This window comes from Schistocerca nitens, chromosome 3 (assembly GCF_023898315.1).
Source record: "Schistocerca nitens isolate TAMUIC-IGC-003100 chromosome 3, iqSchNite1.1, whole genome shotgun sequence".
NCBI lineage: Eukaryota > Metazoa > Arthropoda > Insecta > Orthoptera > Acrididae > Schistocerca > Schistocerca nitens.
This window is the reverse complement of record NC_064616.1, coordinates 778096418-778118514: the sequence shown is the minus strand read 5'-3', so window position 1 is coordinate 778118514 and position 22097 is coordinate 778096418. Positions and strand designations below refer to the sequence as shown.

The 22097-nt window shown below is 39.8% G+C and overlaps 1 protein-coding gene across 2 annotated transcripts in view; it reads left to right on the top strand.

The window, feature by feature from the left end:
* LOC126248784 (cullin-1-like) overlaps positions 1-22097 on the top strand; it is a 172457-nt gene that overhangs the window by 87835 nt on the left and 62525 nt on the right. For both annotated transcript variants that reach the window (XM_049950160.1, XM_049950161.1), the window contains 3 exons: positions 3682-3781; positions 10049-10203; positions 18720-19013. In XM_049950160.1, the coding sequence (XP_049806117.1) occupies positions 3682-3781; positions 10049-10203; positions 18720-19013 (549 nt within the window). The remainder of the gene's footprint in view (positions 1-3681; positions 3782-10048; positions 10204-18719; positions 19014-22097) is intronic.

Here is a 22097-nt window from a genome sequence, read left to right as displayed (position 1 = left end):
TCATGAGCATTAGTTACCTTTGAGTCTGCATGTGGTGAGTTGATGTTTGTCACGAATGCCATTAAGGCAACAAAGACATCATTATCAACACCTCACTGAGTTTGAATGAGGTCATGTACGAGAAGCTGGATGTTCCTTCTGAGATATTGCTGAAAAACTTCACAATGTTGCCTCTGTATACGATTGCTGGCAGCAGTAACCACAAGAATGTACCGTCGCAAGAAGACTGTGCTTCAGACAGCCACATGGCTCTACCAAGAGGGAAGATCATCGTGTTTGGTGTATGGCCCCTGTGTATCGTACTGCAACAGCAGCAGCAATTTGAGGAACAGTTGGCACCATAGTGACACAACAAACTGTTTCAAGTTGTTTACTTCAAGGACAGCTCTGAGCCAGATGCCCTGGTAGCATGCATTCCACTGACCTCAAACCACCATAGACTGCAACTTCAGTGGTGTCATGTGAGAGCTCATTGGAGGACGGGATGGAGGTCTGTTGTGTTTTCTGATGAAAGCTGGTGCTGTGCCTCAATGCCAGTGGCGTGTGCCTCAATGCCAGTGGCGTTCATGTGTTGGTTAGGAAGACAGTTGAGGGCATGCAACCAATCTGTCTGCATGCTAGACACACTGAACCTGTACCTGCTGTTATGGTCTGGGGTGCAATTTTGTATGACAGCAGGAGCACCCCCATGGTTATCCCACACACCCTGACTGCAAATCTGTATGTCAATCTGATGATTCCATCTTTTGCGCTTTCATTCATGAACAGGGTACTAGGGGATAACGCTTGTCCACATACTGCTGTTGTAAGCCAACATGCTCTACAGAGTGTGGACATGTTGCCTTGGCCTGCTCGATCACCAGATCTGTCTCCAGTCAAGCATGCATGGCACATCATTGGACAACTTCAGCATCATCCACAAACAACATTTACTCTCCCTGTATTGACCTACGAAGTGCAACAGGCATGGAACACCATCCCACAAACTGACATCCAGGATGTGTACAACACAGTGCATTCGTGTCTGCATGCTTACATTGAACATTCAGGCAGCTACACTGGTTATTAATATACCAGTGTTTCACATTTGCAATGGCTTGTATCACTCTTATATTAACCTGTGATCTTGCAGTGTTATTCACTTAACTATGTTACCTAGACAAATATATTCCCAAAATTTCATTACTTAACATTAATTATTTTTTGGTGTTGCAATTTTTTTCTATTTGTTTGTGTTCATAAGACACAGTGACAAAAATATTATATTACTGTAGTTGCAGTAACTGGTGATTGGTAGGGAAGTGCACTGTACACAGTTTCACACACAGTGCTAGTGACTAACTAAACCAATCAAATATAACTAAATAGCTGATATGAAAGTATGAAAAGGGCAAGTGATTATCAACACACTTTGTGTATAACATATTGTCTCGAAATAAATAAGCTCCATAGTAGCAGTATATAGTTACGCTTTTCTTTCGTCTCAATCTAAACTTCCAGCATAAAGCCACAGTAAAAATTGCTTTTAAGTTTCTGTAAATAATATTTTTATTTTTATCTTAATGTCATGACCAAGTTAGGTAGCGCAGTGTTTGGCACACTAGACTTGCATTTGGTTCAAAACTGCGTCTGGCCACCCAGGTTTATGTTTTCCATAATTTCCCTAAATTACTTCAGGCAAATACTGGGCTGGTTCCTTCGAAAGGACATGACCGACGTCCTTCCCCGACCTTCCTTAATCTGATGGGACCAATGACCTCACTATTTGGTCCCCATCCCCATATCAACCAACCAACCATCTTAATGTAATGCAGGCCAGCAGGTTATTTGTAACATGCCATTGGCTTTTTATGGTTTTTCTTAGAGGATATTGTAGTGATATTTGAATAATGATAGATCACTGCTCACCAAATAAAAATGGCATTAAACAGCAGATGGATATCGATAAAAGTATGGCTACCAGCTGATCTTTTTGGCAAAGTCACTTTGCTGACCATATGAAACTGTTGTCATAAACATTCAGTTGTATGGTATTGCAGTGCCTGTGTTGCTTAGAAGTATGATGCAGAGTTCCTTCAGGCATGCATGCATGTCTGAAGGAACAGGCACTGTGACAACTACAGCCGTTATGAAATACATGAAATGTATTCACAGTTGCAAATATGGACAACTGCCAGCTGTATAATGGAATAACAACAATGAAAATTTGTGCCAGACCGGGACTTGTACTCAGATTTCCTGCTTATCGCAATTGGTCGCCTTACCATTAGATTATCCGAGCCCACTTCATGGCCATAACTCAAACTTCCATATGATGTTGTCCATGTGCCTATAACCTACTCTTCTACATCCATTATGTATATTCCTGTGCAGGGGAGACATTTTAAGTTATGTCTGAAAGAACACAGCATCATACTTCTGAACAACACAGGCTCTGCAATATCATAATTATCAGCCGACACTGGGTAGGTGACTTTCAATTAATATTCTCCCGTGGACAGGAATATGTATAATGGATGTACAATGGAAGTTTGGGTCCGGCCATGAAGCATGCTCAGATAGCGTAATGGTAAGGTGACCATTTGCAGTAAGTGGGAATACTGGGTTCGAGTCATCCAGCACAGATTTTCATTGTGATTCAAGTAGACAGCTGATAGTCGTACATATTTGCAGCTACAAATACATTTAATGTATTCATGCGTATCTTGATTACACTTATGTCACAAGTGCTTCTTTCATTCTCCTTTGATGCTTTCACTGCTTATGGGTCTTCTTTTTTTGTCAATTGAGGTGGCACATTGGTATTGGTACTAGATGCAGATTAGGAGAGAGCAGAGTTCAAATCACCATCTAATCATTTGAATTTAAGTTTTCCATGGTATCTCTGAATCTGTTAAGCTGATTCCTTGGGTTGCTCTTTTGAAAAGTCAGTTTCCTGCCCCATTCTTGTTCAATCAGAATTTGTGCTATGCCTTAATGACTTTGTCATCAGTAATGATGGATGTTAACAAGATGTTAAACCCATTTTTTTAATGGTAGGTTTTGGTCCAGGATGTATAAAATTGTTTTTCTGTTTTAAGCAAAAATTCATTTACTGATGTGTAACTACACTCTGTATTCCTAATTTGGTCCACACATCATGATTCCTTTTGTTGGCAAAAATCTCTTTATGATATATGTACAGTTCCAGTCAGCTGAAGGTAAGACACAGAGGAATTAAAGACATTAGCTGTCAGTGGGCATTGATTAATATCAATGGGGCAAGTTGAAAATCTGTGCTGCACTGCAGTTCAAACTTTCCCCATTGATGTAAATCAGTGCTGAATGGCAGCTAATATCTTTAATTCCTTTGTATCCTTATTCATATTGGCTGTAGGGTCAAAATGGTGTCTGTTGTTTGAGACATTTCTGAAAGAACGGAAGCAAGATATACACAATTGGAGGTAAACTGCCAAACTATAACTCCTTTCTGTTCCTGTATTACTTGCCACACAATGAGTGTAATCATGTTGATTTCTCATATGCTTTTTAGTGGAAAGTAAGTTGCTGAACAATTAAAACAGAAAACCCTGCAATTGGGCACTGAAGACCACTGTATGCTGGCCAATTTTGTTATCTCTTACACCACAGCTTTCATGTGTAACTATGGATTGAAACTGGATTTTTTTATGATTCTTTCAGGTGACAAATGCTGTTTTGAAATTAATTGAAAGGGAACGTAATGGAGAAACAATAAACACAAGATTAGTGAGTGGAGTTGTCAACAGTTATGTTGAATTGGGTAAGTGCACATTACTTATCAGTGGCAGTAGTTCTGGTAGTAGTCTTTTGTACAGAGGTAATATAGATTTATTATGTGGAATGACTGTTACTCATGACACAGGTAAAAAAAAAAAATTGTGTGCATCGGCTAATTTATGGTGGCCGCAGGAATAAATTTTGTTGTCATTATATTTCTGGGAAGGAACTCGGGCAGTTTCAGTTTGCCATATTTTGCAAATCTGTGATGATGGTCACATCCATGGCAAATATTTAATTTCTGGTGCCACAGTTAGTCTGGTCTGTAAATTCATCAAACTTATACATACAGACTTCAAAGTTTTTCCCTGCCTGAATTTTTAAAATGTGCACTGCTAATGGCAAAAATACACCTTGTTCTATAGTGAGCAAACACTGTATTCTGACATGGTACTACAGTGTTGTCACCTTGTGCACTAAAACATGTTCATATCATTCATGTCATGCTGTCCCCAAGAAAATTGACACACTGCTATACCAGGTTTGATATATCATTGGTAGTAACTCGGTGGGAGTAATCCATAGCATGTACATCACCTCATTGACATGTTTTTTTCCACCTAAGGCCCACTCAACTGAGCTGAGACATGACAAATGACACTTTGTATTGTATTTGTGCATACTGAAGAAATACGTTGGGGAGATATATGTTGAGCATGTGCGTAGAGTCATCTGAAAGTATTAATTCTCTGATAACATTTCAATAGAGAATGACAATGAGCAGCTGGAGAATTCTGTACTTGTACTGCTCAGCACTCTTGATGTGTGGATGACTGTGAATGGTATTGCACTCAGATGATATCTACATCTACATCTACATCTACAAGGCTATTCTGCAAATCACACATAAGTGCCTAGCAGAGGGTTCATTGAATCATCTTCACAGTAATTCTCCTTTATTTCACTTTTGAACAGTGTATGGAAAAAAATAACACCTATGTCTTTCCACTCAAGCTCTGATTTCCCTTATATTATTATGATGATAATTTCTCCTCATGTAGGTCAGTGTCAACAGAATATTTTCAAATTCAGAGGAGAAAGATCATTATTAAAATTTTGTGGGAAGATCCTGCCGCTACGAAAAATGCCTTTGTGTAAATGATTTCTGCCCCAAATCCTGTATTGTGTCTGTGACATTCCCCCCCCCCCCCTCCCCCCTCTATTTCTTGTTAATACAAAATGTGCTACCCTTCTTTGAACTTTCTTGATGCACAGCAGTACTCCAGTGCAGTGTTGGCAATCTTCTTAGTAGATCTGTTGCATCTTCTGTGTTCTTTCCAATCTAAGTTTTTTGTAATAGTAATTCCTAGGTATTTAATTGAATTTATGGCCTTTAGATTTGATTGATTTATTGTGTAACCAAAGTTTAATTGATTTGTTTTAGCACTCATGTGGATGACATCACACTTTTCATTATTTAGAGTCAATTGCCAATTTTTGTACCATACAGATATCTTATCTAAATTGTTTTGCAATTGGTTTTGATCTTCTGATGTCTTTATTACATGATAAATGTCTGCATCATCTGCAAATACCAAGCAAGGTGGCACAGTAGTTAGCACAATGGACTTGCATTCAGGAGAACAATAGTTTAAACCCACGCCTGGCCATCCTGATTTAGGTTTGCTGTGATTTCCCTAAACTGCTTCAGGCAAATGTTGGGATGGTTCCTTTGAAAGGGCATAGCTGACTTCCTTCTCCATCCTTCCCTAATCCAATGGAACTGGTGACCTCATTGTTTGGTCCCCTCCGCCCCCAAATTAACCAACCATCTGCAAACAACCTAAGATGGCTGCTCAGGTTGTCTCCTGAATAATTTATAAATATAAGGAGCAGCAGAGGGAAATGCCAGAAATCAGTTCTGTTTTACTCAATGACTTTCCATCAGTTACTATGAACTGTTACCTCTCTGACAGGAAATCATAAGTGTACACATAACTGAGACAATATTCCATGAGCACGTGATTTGATAACAAGCCGCTTGTGAGCTATAGTGTCAAAAACCTTCTTTAAATCTAAAAATATGGAATCGGTGTGAAATCCTCTGTCAATAGCACTCAACAATTCATCTGAGTTAAGAGCTAGTTGTGCTTCACAAGAACAATGTTTTCTAAATCTGTGTTGACTGTGAGTCAGTAGACTCACTACTTTGAGAATATCTACTTCTAAGTTATTCATGTTGGCAGCTGTTCTCGGTTCAGATTTTTCATGATACCTGATTTTGATGGCTGTGTGGATTTAATTTTGGATTGTCCAGTCTAGTTTTAGGTTTTTCACCATGTTACCATCAGGAAGTCTTAACATAGCTCTGTTGCTAGCCCTGTGAGTTTCTATGAGCCATACTGAGCAGACAGCTCATGTCATTGCACAGGCAAATGCTTCAAGATAGATTTTTCACTTCACTGTTAGTAACAGAAACATATTCAGTGAACAAGCGTTGTGATGAATGCCCACGTGATGAGCAACACTGCACACTTTCAACCCTTGTTGACACAGAATGACAGTGTGGATAAGATTAAATGGTGTAGTGATGTGTCAGGATAATATCACGCACTGAGCTGTTCCAGCAATCTTAGCTAAATCACTTAAAATTGCAGCAACAATGCACTCTCTGGAACTGTACTTTCATGTACTACAGATAGAATGTGCTATCAGAAAACTATCTTAATTTATTACTGTGGTGCCTAAATGCTTGTTGAGAGGTTCAAGCAATGATGGTGGTGTTACATTATCTGTACACAAGATATAATGATACATATACTTTTGTTTGTGAAGAAACAATATTAGAGAAGGAAAGTTGCTACTCACCATACAGCGGAGATGCTGAGTGGCGATAGGCACATGCTATTCCTTGTGCCACTGTTTGTTTGCACCCATGTAATTATTCCCATGCCTTGTGGCTATTTCTTGCAGTGTTTTGTAATCTGAAATATTTTGGTGCACTTTTCCCAAATCAAGTGATAGTTGTAATTGTAAGTTGCCAACAATTTGAAGCTTTTGGCAGCCAACAATTTGAAGCTTTTGGCAGCAGGAAAGCAGGAATGTGTAGTATGAAAATAAGGACATTACAGTTGATTTATTTTGACAGTGTCGTGAAGGTTTTTACTGGAGGAGTGAATGCAAACACAGTATTTTTTGGGCCGCGTGGGATTAGCCGAGCGATCTAAGGCACTGCAGTCATGGACTGTGCGGCTGATCCTGGTGGACATTCAAGTCCTCCCTCAGGAATGGGTGTGTGTGTTTGTCCTTAGGATAATTTAGGTTAAGTAGTGTGTAAGCTTAGGGACTGATGACCTTAGCAGTTAAGTCCCATAAGATTTTACACACATTTGAACATTTTGAGTACTTTTTGGTAAATAGATGTTTCAAGAATTTCTGTCCTTGAATAATACATTTCAAAATTAGGTTTCCGAACTATGCCTTGTAGGAATAACATTGCAAACAGAAATCTCAATTGCCAGTTGGTACCCATCCGTGCACATGCGATTGTTGTTTCAGGGTATCCTCATGTGAACTTACAAACCATTCAGCACATTTGTCCATCTCATTAATTATCATTTTTGATAACCCATAACCCATTCTCAAAAATGAATGTGAAAATGCCAACTGCGGGCCCGAGCACTGTTCATCGAGGATTCAGTTCAGCACCACCAGGCAGCCCGAACTCAGTTTACTGAGCACAGTTGAGCGGTTAAAACAACATTGTTTTGTTTGACTGAATGTAGTTTTTTGGTGTAATCAAACAATGGAAAGTCCACATTGGAATATCAACAATATTATGAACAGGATAGATTGCTGCTACTCACCCTAAAGATGACACACTGAGGTGCAGATAGGCACATGCTGGGTTTTTGGCCAGAGCCTCCTACAATGCACGAGCACACTCACCCCCTCCCCTCCCCTCCCCTCCCCTCCACCTGCCGCCCCCCTCCCCCCCACACACATGCTCTCAACATGTCATCTTTACAGTGAACAGCAATCTATCCTGCTCATAACAATGTTAATTTTTTGGTATTTTACTTACAAGAGTGGTCAATTTAAGTTTCCTCATTATGGGACCTGCAGCATATACAGGGTGTTCATAAAGTCTGGGAACACTTTGAATTATTTATTGCACAAGAACTAAACACTTAACAGATGTCATACATATTGCATTTTGAAGATAAACTCTGAAAGTTTCTTTTACAAATATTTGATATGCAAACCATGAGTTATCCGGCAGATATCAATATGGTAATTGAATTCTTGCCAGACCTGTCCCACCATGGTGTCGTTGACTGTTGCAGTCACGTTCTGTATTCTCTCCAGGAGCTCTGCTACATCATGTGGCAGTACATACACCATATTTTTAATGTGTTCCCACAGAAAAGCCACCCTGAGTGAGATCTGGTGATCGGGGAGGCCATTTAATGAAACAGCTGTCCCCTTCTTAGTATGGCTGATCCATCGATATGGCATCTCCGGGTTCAGGTACCCACTAACTCCTATTTGAATGGTTTCATAGTCAGCTTCTGTCGCAGGACTTTCCACAATGTCATTGGAGCCATTTTGAATTCATGGGATCCATGACACACCAATTTCTTTGGACTACTTGTGAATGTCTCTCATATGCGCTCCACATTCACCTCACTCTCACTGGGACGTCCGATTCTCTTTGCCAGGCCCAAGCAACGTACCTGAATTCACCATGTTTGCAACTAGCACTGACTATCGGCAAATTACCAAACTACACGTGGCGGTATACATGAAAAAAATAACTTTCAGGGTTTCAAAATTAGATATGTATGATATCTGTACAATGTTTGGTTCTTGTGAAATAAGTAATTGGAAGTGTTCCCAGACTTTATGTACACCCAGTGTTATCTTGCTTTGGGACAGTATGCAGAGAATTAGTAGACATTATGCTGCTAGATATTTCATTTTTGTGTATAAGCTTATTTCTGCTTTATTACCTTCATGAGTACATCTACAAACAATTGCATTTATCTATGTTTTACATATTATATAATTTATAAAGTTTTCTTTACATACAATGTGGTACTCACATGGTGACACTGTAAACAGACATATGTCAAAACTATTATTTCTGTCCATATTTGTTGGATGTAACATTTTTTCAGTAATGTTTTTAAGTGTTTGATGATTTGACATTGCACATATGTTGTAATAAGTTTTTTTGTAATTTTGACCGTTTTAGAAATTCATGTTTGACAGCTGGTTGTTTTCAACATTAGGTGTCAAACTTAGATTTCTATGACTGTCAAAATTATAAAAAACCTGTTTTAATATATGTGAAATTTTAAATCAAAGAACTTTAAAACATTACTGAGAAAACATTGCATCCAAGAACTACGGACAGCAGCAATAGTTTACTCAAAGTTGAAATATGCCCATTTACAATGTCACGACATGAGTACCAAATCCAGTGTAAAAATCCTTTATAAATTATATATTAAATAAAACACAAATATATGTGATTGTTTGCAAATGTACTGATGAAGGCAATAAAGCTGAAATAAGCTCATATACAAAAATAAAATACCAAACACTATACTGCCTACTCATTCTCTGTGCAATGAATTTAGTTGAGACCAACCACAATTGTAATAAATTGAATATTGATCTAGTTTGGATTATGCTTATATTTTGGTACCACATAAAAATAAGGAATGTAAGCGCTTGCAAAAAAGGTGCCATGGGGGAGGGCTGTAGGGTCAAAAGTAGCAGTAGACAAAGCATGTAAGCAATGGTATGCTGTACTGGTTGTTGTGCAAGTTTGAAACTCTGTGTGTTATTTAAAAGAAAAAGATATTTTGTTTTTCCATACAGATTTATGGTAGATGAAATCAGGGGTCACTGTTCACATTATTTGTTGACTATTAGGCTGGAAATATTTATCAGTGAAAAATTTGATAAATTAAGTACTTTTTTTCCTTCTTCCATCTTCTCATGTTAAGTGTGGAATTACTACCACTTGACAAAATACAGTAAATTGGAACTTGATGTTAATATGGCAAGATGAAATGGGAATATGACATCAGCATGTAAGAAATAGGACTGCATTTGTTCTCATAATACACTATTTGTTATAGAAACTTGCTTTGTGAAATTTTATGAGAGGTTTCTTTTTATAAAACTCTCTATTCCATATTAAATGTGTGTGATAATGAGCATGCTATTGTGCAACATTATCTTACGGTAGTCATAAAAATGTAATTATTTGAATTGTAAATTGGTCTTCTGATTTCAGGTTCAAATGAAGAGGATCCAGAAGGTAAAGGAAAGAACTTGATTCTCTACAAGGAGGCATTTGAAGATATATTTCTGGCTGATACAGAAAGATACTATACCCAAGAAAGCACAGAATTTCTTCGGTACAGTTCAGTTCCTGAATATATGAAGAGGGTAAATATGCATTTGACTGGACAGAAGTATGACTTTCTGCACAATATATTTATTTTTTATTACCAGTTTAGAAAGTTTATGTTGTTAACAAGGTGAAAATATATGCTGGTTGCAGTGGAAGTTTGTTTACTATATTCTGTTGTATTGTACACATGTTTAATTCAACATAAGACAGTGATTAATAAATACACCTCCAACACAAAAGTTGTTTTTAATACCACAATTGTTTTATTAGGTTTGGTCCTATTTTAGATGATGTGTCCTTGCCTTACTCAGCCAGTTACAGGGAGACCTACAGTTTAATTTAGATTCCAAACTATGATGCAGCTTGGTATTTTTCACATTAAAAAGTCATTGCAAGAAATGAAAGAGGCAGTAAGTGACAGAAAAATCTTAGGGCACACTGGGATTAGAATAAGTAACAAGTGGGTAAATACTAGGAGTAAAAGGAACAAAAGAGTTGTGATGATAAAGAATGTAGTTAATAAGTACTGTGCCAAAATTAAACCTTGAAACTAAATAGCAAATATTTGTATAGAAAAGTGGAGGGAGAATCTAACAGGCAGTCTTCAAGTAACGTTTACATTGGTCCGGGCACAGAGGAATTAAAGATGTTAGCTACCAGTGGGCATTGATTTATATCAGTGGGGAAAGTTGAAATTTTGTGCTGGACTGGGATTTGAACTCTGCTCTCATGCTTACTAGCCAGATGCACTGACCACTATCCCATCTGAATACAGGGGTCATCGCAACTGCATGGACTACCCTAGCACGCCTCCTGTCAGACCCAAATTCTCAACTAATCCACACACTACTGATGTAGTGTCCTTTGCCCATTATCCTCATTACTCTTGGTTTGCCAATTCCTGTTAGAGTTCAAGCTTGGTGTGCAAGACAAAAAGGAATTAAAGGAATTAGCTGCCGGGCATTGATTTGTATGAATGGAGAAAATTGAAAATTTGTGCCGGACTGGGATTCAAATACAGGTCTCCTGCTTGATAGACAGATGCGCTGACTGATACACCATCCAGAATTTTCAGCTTTCTCCATTGATATAAATCAGTGCGCATTGGCAGCTAATATCCTTAATTCATTTTTGTCTTGATTCATAGTGTCTGCAGGATCAAAATGGTGTCTACAGACACCACATATATATTTTCATTGGTGTTACTCTATTCTACCTCCTTCCTGCTGACAACTTTCTTTCCATCACATTCTATCTTCAAATAATAAGTCCTGGTTTTTGTAGTTAAAAAGTTAAAATATTATGAAATTTGTGTTAGTTAGTGCTCTTTCTACTCCTCGTGGCACTGTTACTGCTGACACAGTTAACTACCAAATGCAAAATATTTTCAACAGTACTGAAGGTAATTTGTTTCCAAGTATTTTGAAGTTTTCAACACATGAAATTTCAAAGGCCTGAATAATGCAAAGAAGTCACGTAAAAATGTGTGAAACATTTCAGAATTTGAAAATAATAATTCTCGTAGTTTCATTGCTAATAGCTCTATTCTCCCTCTCTGTTCCCAGAGCTCCCTGCCCTGTGCACTTTCCTGTGGCACCCCATGCGTGCCTCATGTGCTTACCGGGCCACCCTGCCATTTCCTACAATGCTCTTTCCCCGTGTACATGCAGGATGCCCTCAGGCTCCCACCTCCCCCCTCCCAGCGCCTCCCTTTTGTCACCATTTAGTGCATTTACTGTGGTGCCTCTAACAACCCTACCACAACAAAGGTCAGGATTTAATAACGATTGTGGTGTTGCTCGCGCTGCTAAATACTGCATTTTCGGGCAACAACAGTCATTATGTGGCAGGTGTCATTAGAGCACAGTTAATAAAGTTATTTCATGTAATAATAAAAAAACTAATCACTCATCTTTTTGTGTTTCCCATGCTGGTCTCGTCGTAAAATCATGGCTCAATCGTTGAAAATCTAGGTGGTTATGATTCCAAGCTCGGATGCAAAGAGGCCTAGGTTTTATTCTGCTATATTCAAAAGTTTTGTAGATGCGCTTCACAAACCATTCTTGAAGATTACACTTTTAGTGGACAATGGTGATGTAAAAAAATAATCAGCACTCCGAAATTAAGTTACACTTCCTTTTAATTGCTTTTATTGCAATATAACGTGACACACTAAACATCACTTCACAATACAAAACATACTTGAAAACCTCTTCCTCACAGTCACTGTTAAAGTTCACATTTTATCAGCTGACGACAATATTCGTCTTTCCAACATGATGTCCATGACTTGACTTTCTCAAGGTCCGATTCTCTAACGAGTTAACAACTAACTAATAATCGCTTATGTGCCCAAAAATCAGAGTTACAAGTATGTCAAAGAACATAGTGACAAAAGAAAGAATACACATAAGAATAATATCATTGCAATATAAACATATCGATGTATCACAAATGAAATCAAATCTGAATGTTGTCTCAGAAATATGTCAACTACGTTGCAGAAACACAGTAGAATATTACTGGTATCGAGAGGTTCAGGTGAGGTGCCATAATGGTTACGTAGTTCAAGTACCATTACATGTCTCACAGGGCATGTGGCTTCCCCTTTCCATTTCAGGTGGTCTTCGACGTGCCACTGGTGTTTCACATGACATGCCTCCCCTATCCATTTCACTCAGAACCTCTGCCCCCTGCCATTATCCACAGCACTCTGCCCCAGCATATGCAATTTTAAGGGGAAGGAATGGTGTAAAGTAGTTACTTCAAATGAGGCCAAAATTTGATGATGCAAACTCCAGTAGTTTCTGCTGTCTATGATACAGTGACCCTCATATTTCCTACAGAGACTTCCTTGTATAGTTTCCCATAGTACTTTCAATGTGTACTTTTCCCTAGTACCCCAACACTGTCGTTTACCATGGTACCTGGCCCCCTCTCATTTCCCGTGACACACCACCTTTTTTTTTTTCCATGATCCACCCTGTGGTCTCTGCTGTGCAGTGCTCTACCCACTACAGAGCCATCTGCTGTGATTTAGACTGCTGTCTCATGTGCTGTGGCCGCCTTGCCTCAGACCCATTAACAATGTTACGCCCTTCCTGCCTGATGTTGCTTCTTGTATCACTTCTTGCCCCATGCCAGTTTCTAGTACCCTCCCTCTATCAGGCCACACATGTGGCACTGTCCCTCCCTTTCATCTTGTATGACCCCTTTTGTCCTGCTGTATCTTTCCATGGCTCTGCTGCCCAGTTTTGGTACCTGTGTCTTCTACAGTGCTGATTTTGTTGGGTTGGTCCAGGGATGGATGCCAAGGAATAGTTGGGTGCTGAGACAGAGAGCAAAATAATTAGAAGCACACATAATATGTGTGTAATGACACTTAACTTTCTTCTTCAAGTCCAAATAGTATTCCAAACTACTATGTTATGTAAGCAAATTCATCATAAACAGTCACACTAATAGAGAGGCAAACTAATAACACTCCAAAGGCTGCAAATGAAATCCAAAATTGTGGCTGGAGCTCCTGGTACTGTGATAACATTGACAGTGTTGCATTGACAGCCATTGGTAACCTGTCTGGCACTGGACAGCACGATATATGGGGGAAGGCAAAGGTGACTGTGATTGTGGGGTGCTCCTGGGCACCGAATCAACAAATGAAAAACCTGTGGCCAGTTCACATAGCCCACACAAATGCAGCTGATGCTGATGGTGCTTTTGCTGGCCAATGGAGCCTTGTGAGATATATAAAGAATGGCCTAAGACTTTCCCGATAACTCCTCATTTCTAGCACCTGTGTCTGCCAAAAATTCTGAAAAAGATGATATGAGTAACATTAAACTTAGACCACTCTGGAGGATGGCTTGACAGCTGCAGAGGATGCAGCAACTGAAGCAGTGTTCTATGTTGGCATCCATGCAAAACTTCTGCTGGTTGCATGGCATTGTATTGCTGGGATCAGTATGATGAAAGGAAGAGCACTAATGCTTGGTTGTATGGGAAGCACATAACTTGTTCATCTGTTGCCTGAATGTTGGATGGAGCGTTCCACTTTGCCATTATAGTAAGGGTAGAACATTGCTTTCATCACATACGTAATGCCATTGGTGCCATAAAACTGCTGAAATCCTGCCGATGTGAACTGGGCTCCATTGTCCGAAACCAACACTTCTGGTAGACCTCCAGTGCAAAATATCGAATTCAGAGTTTGGATAGTACTAGCCATTGTGGTGGAATGAAGGGTCACCACAAACAGAAACTTGCCAAAGCTGTCTACCACAACAAGCCAACGAGAATTCCAGCAGGGATCTGCAAAGTCAGTATGCAAGTGCTGCCAAGGGGCACTGGGTAAGGGCCAATAAAAAAAATTATGTGTTCTGCATACACTGGACAAATTGAAATCAGTTGTTCAGTGGGAGTGTCCATGCCAACCAGTGTGCAGTGGTTTTATGTGAGCTGCTTAGTGTGCACAATACTCCAATGTCCTTGATGGAGAAGGCAAAGAATTTTCTTCTGAAGCAAATGTGACCCAACTACTCAGGATTTTGTCTGTGTGTAATATGACACGCAGCTGGACAGAAAGTTGTGGTGAAGAGCAGAATAATTGTGTACAACTGCATCACTAATCTGCTGAATCGAATCTGGCCAACCAGTGCAGAGGTACTGCAACAGATTCTTGGGTCTGGAGTCTGCATCTGTGATGGGAAAACCATCAAGTGTTTCATTGTCTTGAACATGATTATGCAAACATGAACCTTCAAAAGTGTCAGATGCCAAATCAGCTCCAACTGGTAGGTGAGAGAGAGTGTCTGTGTTCGAATGTTTAGCTGTTGGTCTGTACACAATTTTGTACTGGTGATTTGAGAGGAGCAGAGAGACCAACACTAGAGCTCTTGTGTCATGCATGGAGGGACTGGCTTCGAGGGGCTGGACAATGAGATGAGAGGCTTGTGATCTGTCGCCAAGTAAAATTTGCTGCCATATAAGTATTGATGGAATTTCGTCACCTCATATATGATAGCAAGAGCTTCATTCTCAGTCTGCGAGTAGCTGCACTGTGCCTTGTTAAGGTGTTTTGATGTGAAGGTTGTTGGCCTGTCTTATGATGCAACTCTATGTGACAGGACAGTGCCAATCCTGTAAGAGGAACTCATAGACCACAAGCAAACCTGGCTTAACAAAATTAAAATGTACCAAACAACAATTGCTCTGTAAAGCATCTTTCAGTTTCTGAAATGTGTCCGGACACTCTGTAGTCCATTTAAATGGAACATTCTTTTGGTGAAGATGAAGCAGTGGAGCTGCAATCTGTATGGCATTTAGAATGAACCCAATGCAATAAGTCAATTTACCTAACACAGCTCGGAGTTCACAGATGTTCCCAGGAGCGGGGAGATCTTGTATGGTTGGTTGGTTTGTGGGATTAAAGGGACCAGACTGCAATGGTCATCGGTCCCGATCTTGTATGGTGGTTAAGTGTGACAGCAAAGGGTGGATGCCTTGACTGTTGAATGTCCTGAACATTCAATCTCAGTCTGGAAGAAGGCATACTTGTCTTTATTACACTGTAACTCAGCATCTGAGAGTACTTGAAACAATTTCCTGAGGTTGGAAAGATTTTCCTTGGGAGTAAGACTATGTCATCCAAATAGTTTGAACAAGAAGGAACTGTAGCAGTCAGCTGTGACAAATAACATTGAAAAATTGCAGGTGTGGATGTGCTGCTGAAGAATAATCTCAAGAACTTAAATAACCCCATGAGGATGTTGATCACAAAATTTTTTTGCGACTGTTCATCCAAGGGAAGCTGCAGATAAGAATTGCAAAGATCAGTCTTGAAAAGAAGCAACCTGCACCAAATTTTTCAATGAGTTCCTCAGGCCATGGCAAAGGGGAGAATCGATCACAGTGTGAATTTACTGTTGCCTTGAAATCTGCACATAAGTGTAACATGCCTGAAAGTATTTTAAATACCATTGATGCTGATGCCCACTGACTGGCTGCTATGGGGGAAATCACACCATTGTCCTGCCAAGATAAGAGTTCTTATGCCACCTGATCTCTGATAGCGCTAGAGACAGGTCATGTTCAGCAAAACCCTGGTTGTGCATTGTCTTTCTTAGTAATGCGAGCCTCAAAATTAGTAGCTTTGTGTAGGCCATCTTGAAAAAGTCACTAACTTCATCACACATTTCAGCTAACTTGTATGTAGGCACAAAAGAGTTCACAGAGCGAACATTGCCTTGAATGTGCAACCCAATCAAATCAAAAGAATCCATGCCGAAAATGGTTTCACTGTCACATGGGCACAAAAGTGTGAATAAAATTGTTTGGTAATGTTACAAAAAGTGGCAGGTAAGCTGTAAATGCATAACAGAGGAATCTCATGTCCACCATAACCAGAAATAGTTGCCTGTGACTTCTGTAGCTTAGGATTTTCTGACAGTTCATAAATGCTTCTGTTCAACAAAGTCACTGATGCACCAGTGTCCAACTGTGTATTATTTTTTGATTTACAGTCTCCAGAGTGATGCTGAATAGAAGAAGTGTGTGCACTTGATTTGCACTGTGTAACACTAGAGTGACTACTTGGATTTGAAAAATAAAATAAAATAAAATAAAATAAAATAAAAAACCTGCATTTACATGCACTGATTGAGACTTTGCTGAATGTGTAAAGTGCTTGTTGGACTTGGGTTTTTGCAGACAGCTTGAAAGTGACTGTGCTTTCCACAATGATAACACTTAGCATCAAGACAGGGGAACACCTGACACTTGTGAGCTGTGAAACACTGAAGACAAGATTTTTCACAACTGGTCTGCTACCTGACACACTGAATCTGTTTACATCACTGCCATGGCTGAGATGTTGTGTGCTGTTGTGCTCGAGCTATGGGCACAGCTTGTTTACTATTATTCTGTGTAGCACAAATAGGAGCAGAATCAAAGTCGGCCATTGCACTGTCTCAAAAATCTTGATGCTTCGCTAATTCCAAAACTAGTTGCAAACTAGGATCATGAGTCTTACGAATCTGTTCGCATATGCAAGGATCTGCCACATTTTGAGTAATGGCGTCCCTGATCAAGGGATCTCTGTAATAACAACCACACTCGCACGTAAATTTGCAATGGCGTGTAAGCCCTTGTAAGTTTGCTACCCACTGCTTATGAGTCTGACTTGGTTACCTCTGCAAACAAAAGAATTTTTAACATGCTGCTGCCATGTTAATCTGTTCATCAAGTTGTCTGCATAGTGCAGCTGTTAGTTCTTCATAAGGAACACTTTCAGGGCAGGCAGTAGGGAAAAGCTTACAGGTTAGCCTATACATTGACAAACCAATTGTTGCAAGAAAATAAAGGTTGCCTGTCCCTACCTTCAGTGCGGTGTGCCATGATGCGTGCATTGAGCTTTGCTTGGTACTCAGATTACTCCTAGTATGTCGAGTCAGAAGCACAGAATGGTGGTCCAGAAACAGGTGATGCTGGCTGTGGCTGTGTTGTGTGAGACGAGGTTGGCGATTGTATGATGGCTTAAACTGCAAGCATTTCTTGTCATCATTTCCATCAAATTCTTACAGTGAAAAGTATGTACAGTCACTGAAAAACAATGAATTAAAGGAGAAAAAAATTGCAGCCAAGTGCAGGTCAAATTTTGGAACATCCATGGATACAGTCTCATTGCCAGTTGTTGGTTTGGTCCAGGGGCGGCTGCTGAAGAATAGGTGGGTGCTGAGACAGAGAGCGAAATGATTAGAAGCACACATTATATGTAACATCATATACTTAACGTTCTTGTGCAAGTCCAAACTAGTCCATTACACAGTCATGTTCATCATTAACAATCACAATAATAGTGAGGCAAACTAATATGCTGTAAAGGCTGCAGGTAAGCTCCATGATTAGACTGCCTGGTGTCGGTGTGCTGTCTTCTTAATTATTAATTATTATTGTTTTGTGGTGGTGCTATTCATGTGTGCAGGTGCATCTACAAACTGGCTGTGGTTTGGCTGGGCAGTGACATGTGTTACTGCCAACCTGTTTATATAGAATGCCCTGGCATAGTGTCAATAGTGTGTAACACCACAGATTCTATGACTAATACCTGGTACTGAGTATTTGAGTAATAGGGATTAGTTTCACAGTGAAAGTGGGCAATGTAAGCAACTACTATATATCTTACTTCCTACTGTCATTCACTATATCTTAAATACTGTCATTTTATATTATTTTTCAGTCTGAAATGTCTGTACTGATCATTTATGTCACATTTATGTCATGTAGTTGTTGCCCCTCATCTTTCTAGTGCCACAATTTCTTGATATGTTATACTATCATTTCCTGAAGCAGGATGGAACAAATGTGTAATATTGCTATACACTCCTACTCGTATTTGTTACATAGTGATAACAATGTGTTAATTTTTTGATTTGAGTTCCATTACCTGTTTTCTCCTTGTTATATTTAAGTTCATGGCATATGGAAACCCCAACATTGTAATTGATTAGAATCTAATTTTCCTTAAGTATACAATGCTTAAAATTTGTTTCAGGTTGAGCTGAGACTATTTGAAGAACAAAGACGAGTGCACGTATACCTTCATCCAACAACATTGGATATTCTTTGTGACACATGCGAGAGGGTATTAATTGAAAAACAATTAGAAATGTTTCATGTAGAGTTCCAGAGGCTACTCTATTTTTATAACACCGAAGATCTTGGAAGAATGTACCAGCTGGTATCTCACATTTTATTTGGTCTACAAGACTTACGGAGCCTGTTTGACAACCATGTTACAAACATGGGCCTTGCTGCCATAGATCAAGTTGGTGAAGCTGCTCTGAATGTAAGCTACAAATCTGAGTCTAATAAATTTTCTTCTCATTTTACTTTTTTTGTGATGTCATAAAAGAACATGTTTTTCATTGTCTTAGCTCCTCTCTGTCCCATCCTCTCTCTCTCTCTCTCTCTCTCTCTCTCTCTCTCTCTCTCTCCAGTCCTAATTGATATCTGTTGATGTTAATGGTTAACCTCCACATTATTAACAACAACTAACTATTATCTTTAGATGTTCAGCCATTTCATGGCCACATTAATTGGCTTCATTTATTGGTGACATCTCTGATGATAAACAAGGTTGCAGCTATAGCACTTCCACTACTAGTCATTTGCACTTTCTCTATCACTAGATTACTAGGGTATGAAGGAAGGGGGTCATTACTGTGCATGTGGACCTAACATATATCATGTGTCCAAAAAGTTCTTAGACTGATTTTATTCCTGGTATAAGCGATTTGAGCACAGTAACTACAGTGGAAACTTGAAATAACAGCTGTAAACAACAGATGTGCAGACTGCCAGTCAATTGTAAGCAGGCAGTGTTAAGTAGCAGATGTGTGCTATAGTGTGCCAGCCTCGGTGTGCCACAAATGGCAATAGAGTGACATAAAAGTCTGCGCAAAATTTGTCCCGCATCCCTTGACTCCCAAACAAAAACAATGATGTGTGGATGCCTGTTGCAACTTGATTGAAATGCCAAACCCTGGCAGTTCTTTTCAGGAAAAATTCATCATGCGTGACAAGGCATCATAAAATCAATATGAACCTACCCCATAACAGCAAAGAGCATATGAAGGGTCGACACTTTTGATGACGTAATTGACATTCAAGCCAGTGTGACACAGAACAACGTCCTAAGGAAGGACTTTTCTGAAAGTTTCACATGGTTGTATGAATGTTCTGTGCATTGTACTCAAGTAGCAGCGGCGGTGGTGGTGGGGGGCTATGTACAACACCTGCAACATTAAACCACCATCTTATGTTTTCTCTATTTTTTATTAAACTAGTCTCAAAAATTTTTGGACTGACAAGGTACATACAACTATTCTGAGATTTTCTTTGGCAATTTGTCTAATTTAATGTACAATTCATAATCTCAGTTTTCACTGCATTTGTATGTGGCAGGATGTGTCAGTATCTGTTCTGTGTGAAGTTTGTGTATTTTCGATTTGATTTGATTTGATTTTAACAGGGAAGCTAAAACCATCTTACATCTAACCCGCCCCTGCCTGCACCGAAACTAAGTTTATGGTGCGGTATCGCTCCCTGTCTATCTAGTAAAGCCAACCAGTGCCCTTAAATAGTGCAAGGAGTCCCTCTACCAGTTTTTTGTTAGGCACAATTTCTTCAGGTCTAGTTGTCCTGAAGATTCTGTATCTTGTACTCTCCAATGCCATGCATTCAAAGATTAGGTGTGATGCAGTTTCTTCACCCTCATCACAGATCCTACATTTAGGGTCCTCTCCCATTATACCCATTGTGTGTAGGTGTTTTTTGAAATTCCCATGGCTAGGCATCAGTCCAGTCATGAGTTTGATCTCTTTCCTGTTCAATCCGAGGATTACAGAGCTTCTTTTAAAACATGGCTTGGGCATCATTACCTTACCATGTTTTTGTTTATGGACCTTTGTCCAATATCCTACATGCTGTTTCCTAAGCCAGTTCTGTAGTTTTAACTTAATCATAGCCTTGATGATTGTCAAGACAGTTCCGATCCAATAAATGGAGTTGTTGCCCCCATCCTAGCCAATCTGTCGGCTTGTTTATTGCCACAGATCCCTGAGTGGCCAGGGACCCACACTAGGTTTACCCTATTGCTTCCCCCTAGCTCCACCAGAGCCCTGTGGCATTCTGTAATAATCTTAGATCTTGTTGCAGGAGCTGCCAATGATTTCAGAGCTGCCTGGCTGTCTGAATAGATGTAGATGCTATGGTCCTTGTAGCACCTACACATATTCTCCTCCACACATGCCCTGATTGCAGTAATTTCAGCTTGGAATACAGAGGCCAGTTTTCATAGAGAGAAGTCTTGGCTGAACCCTGTACACCCCTGCCCCAACGCCTTGGTCTATTTTCAACCCATCTGTGAACCAAATGATGTCCCCTGTACAGTGTCTAACTGTTTTTTCCCACTGCTCCCTGCTTCCAATTATTATATTGTAAGGCTTGTCGAAACAGTTGGGAGTTGTTATATAGTCGGCAGACATTTCCCCAGCCATTCCTATATTTACTTCACTCACTATGTTAGTGTGTGATTTTGGATATCTGAATGAGACCCAGTTTTTGCCAGTTTTAAGTCTGTGTGCCCCAGCTACTGCCTCCATCTGCAGTCCAGCATGGCTTCCATTCCGGCAGTTGGTATGCTGCTAATTCTGCCTGTTATGGCTAAGCAGACCAATTTCTGCACCTTAGCAAGCTCCTTAGCTGCAACCCGCTGTTCTACCTTCTTCCACCACACTGTGGCCCCGTAGGAAATCCTAGGTCTGACCACTGTGGTGTATATCCAGTGCATATTCCTGGGGCTCAGGCACCAGTTTTTGCCACAAGCCCTTCTAGTACCCACTAGAGTACTTTTTGCCTTGGAGCAGATACTCTTAATGTACGGGGTCCATGTTAGTTTCTCATCTAAGGCTACCCCTAGATATTTCACTATCCCCTTCACAGGCAGAGTTTCATCGAAGAGCTTTAGATTCCAACTTGAGCGTTGAATATGTCTCTTCGTAAATGGCACCAAAACAGTCTTCTCAGAATTAACCCCCAGATCCTGTTTAATGCACCAATTTTGCACAATGTCCAAACTTCCGTGTGCCGTATTTCTAACTGTGTCAGTAAATTTGCCAAGTATTACTATGACAAGGTCATCTGCATATCCTTGGCAGAAGCATTGTCTGGAATTTAATTAATTTCTCTATTAACAGTGCTTGTGCACATACATTGACTGCAGAGGTAATGGTACTGCTGAAAATAGCACTGTGGTGTGTCCAGGTTGTTTGTATGGGTACTCTGCATGTCACAGACCAAACTGTGGCTAGTTTATGCATTAGCATGCAGGCTTTTAAGTCCCACTGAGTAAACATGTACACAATACTTC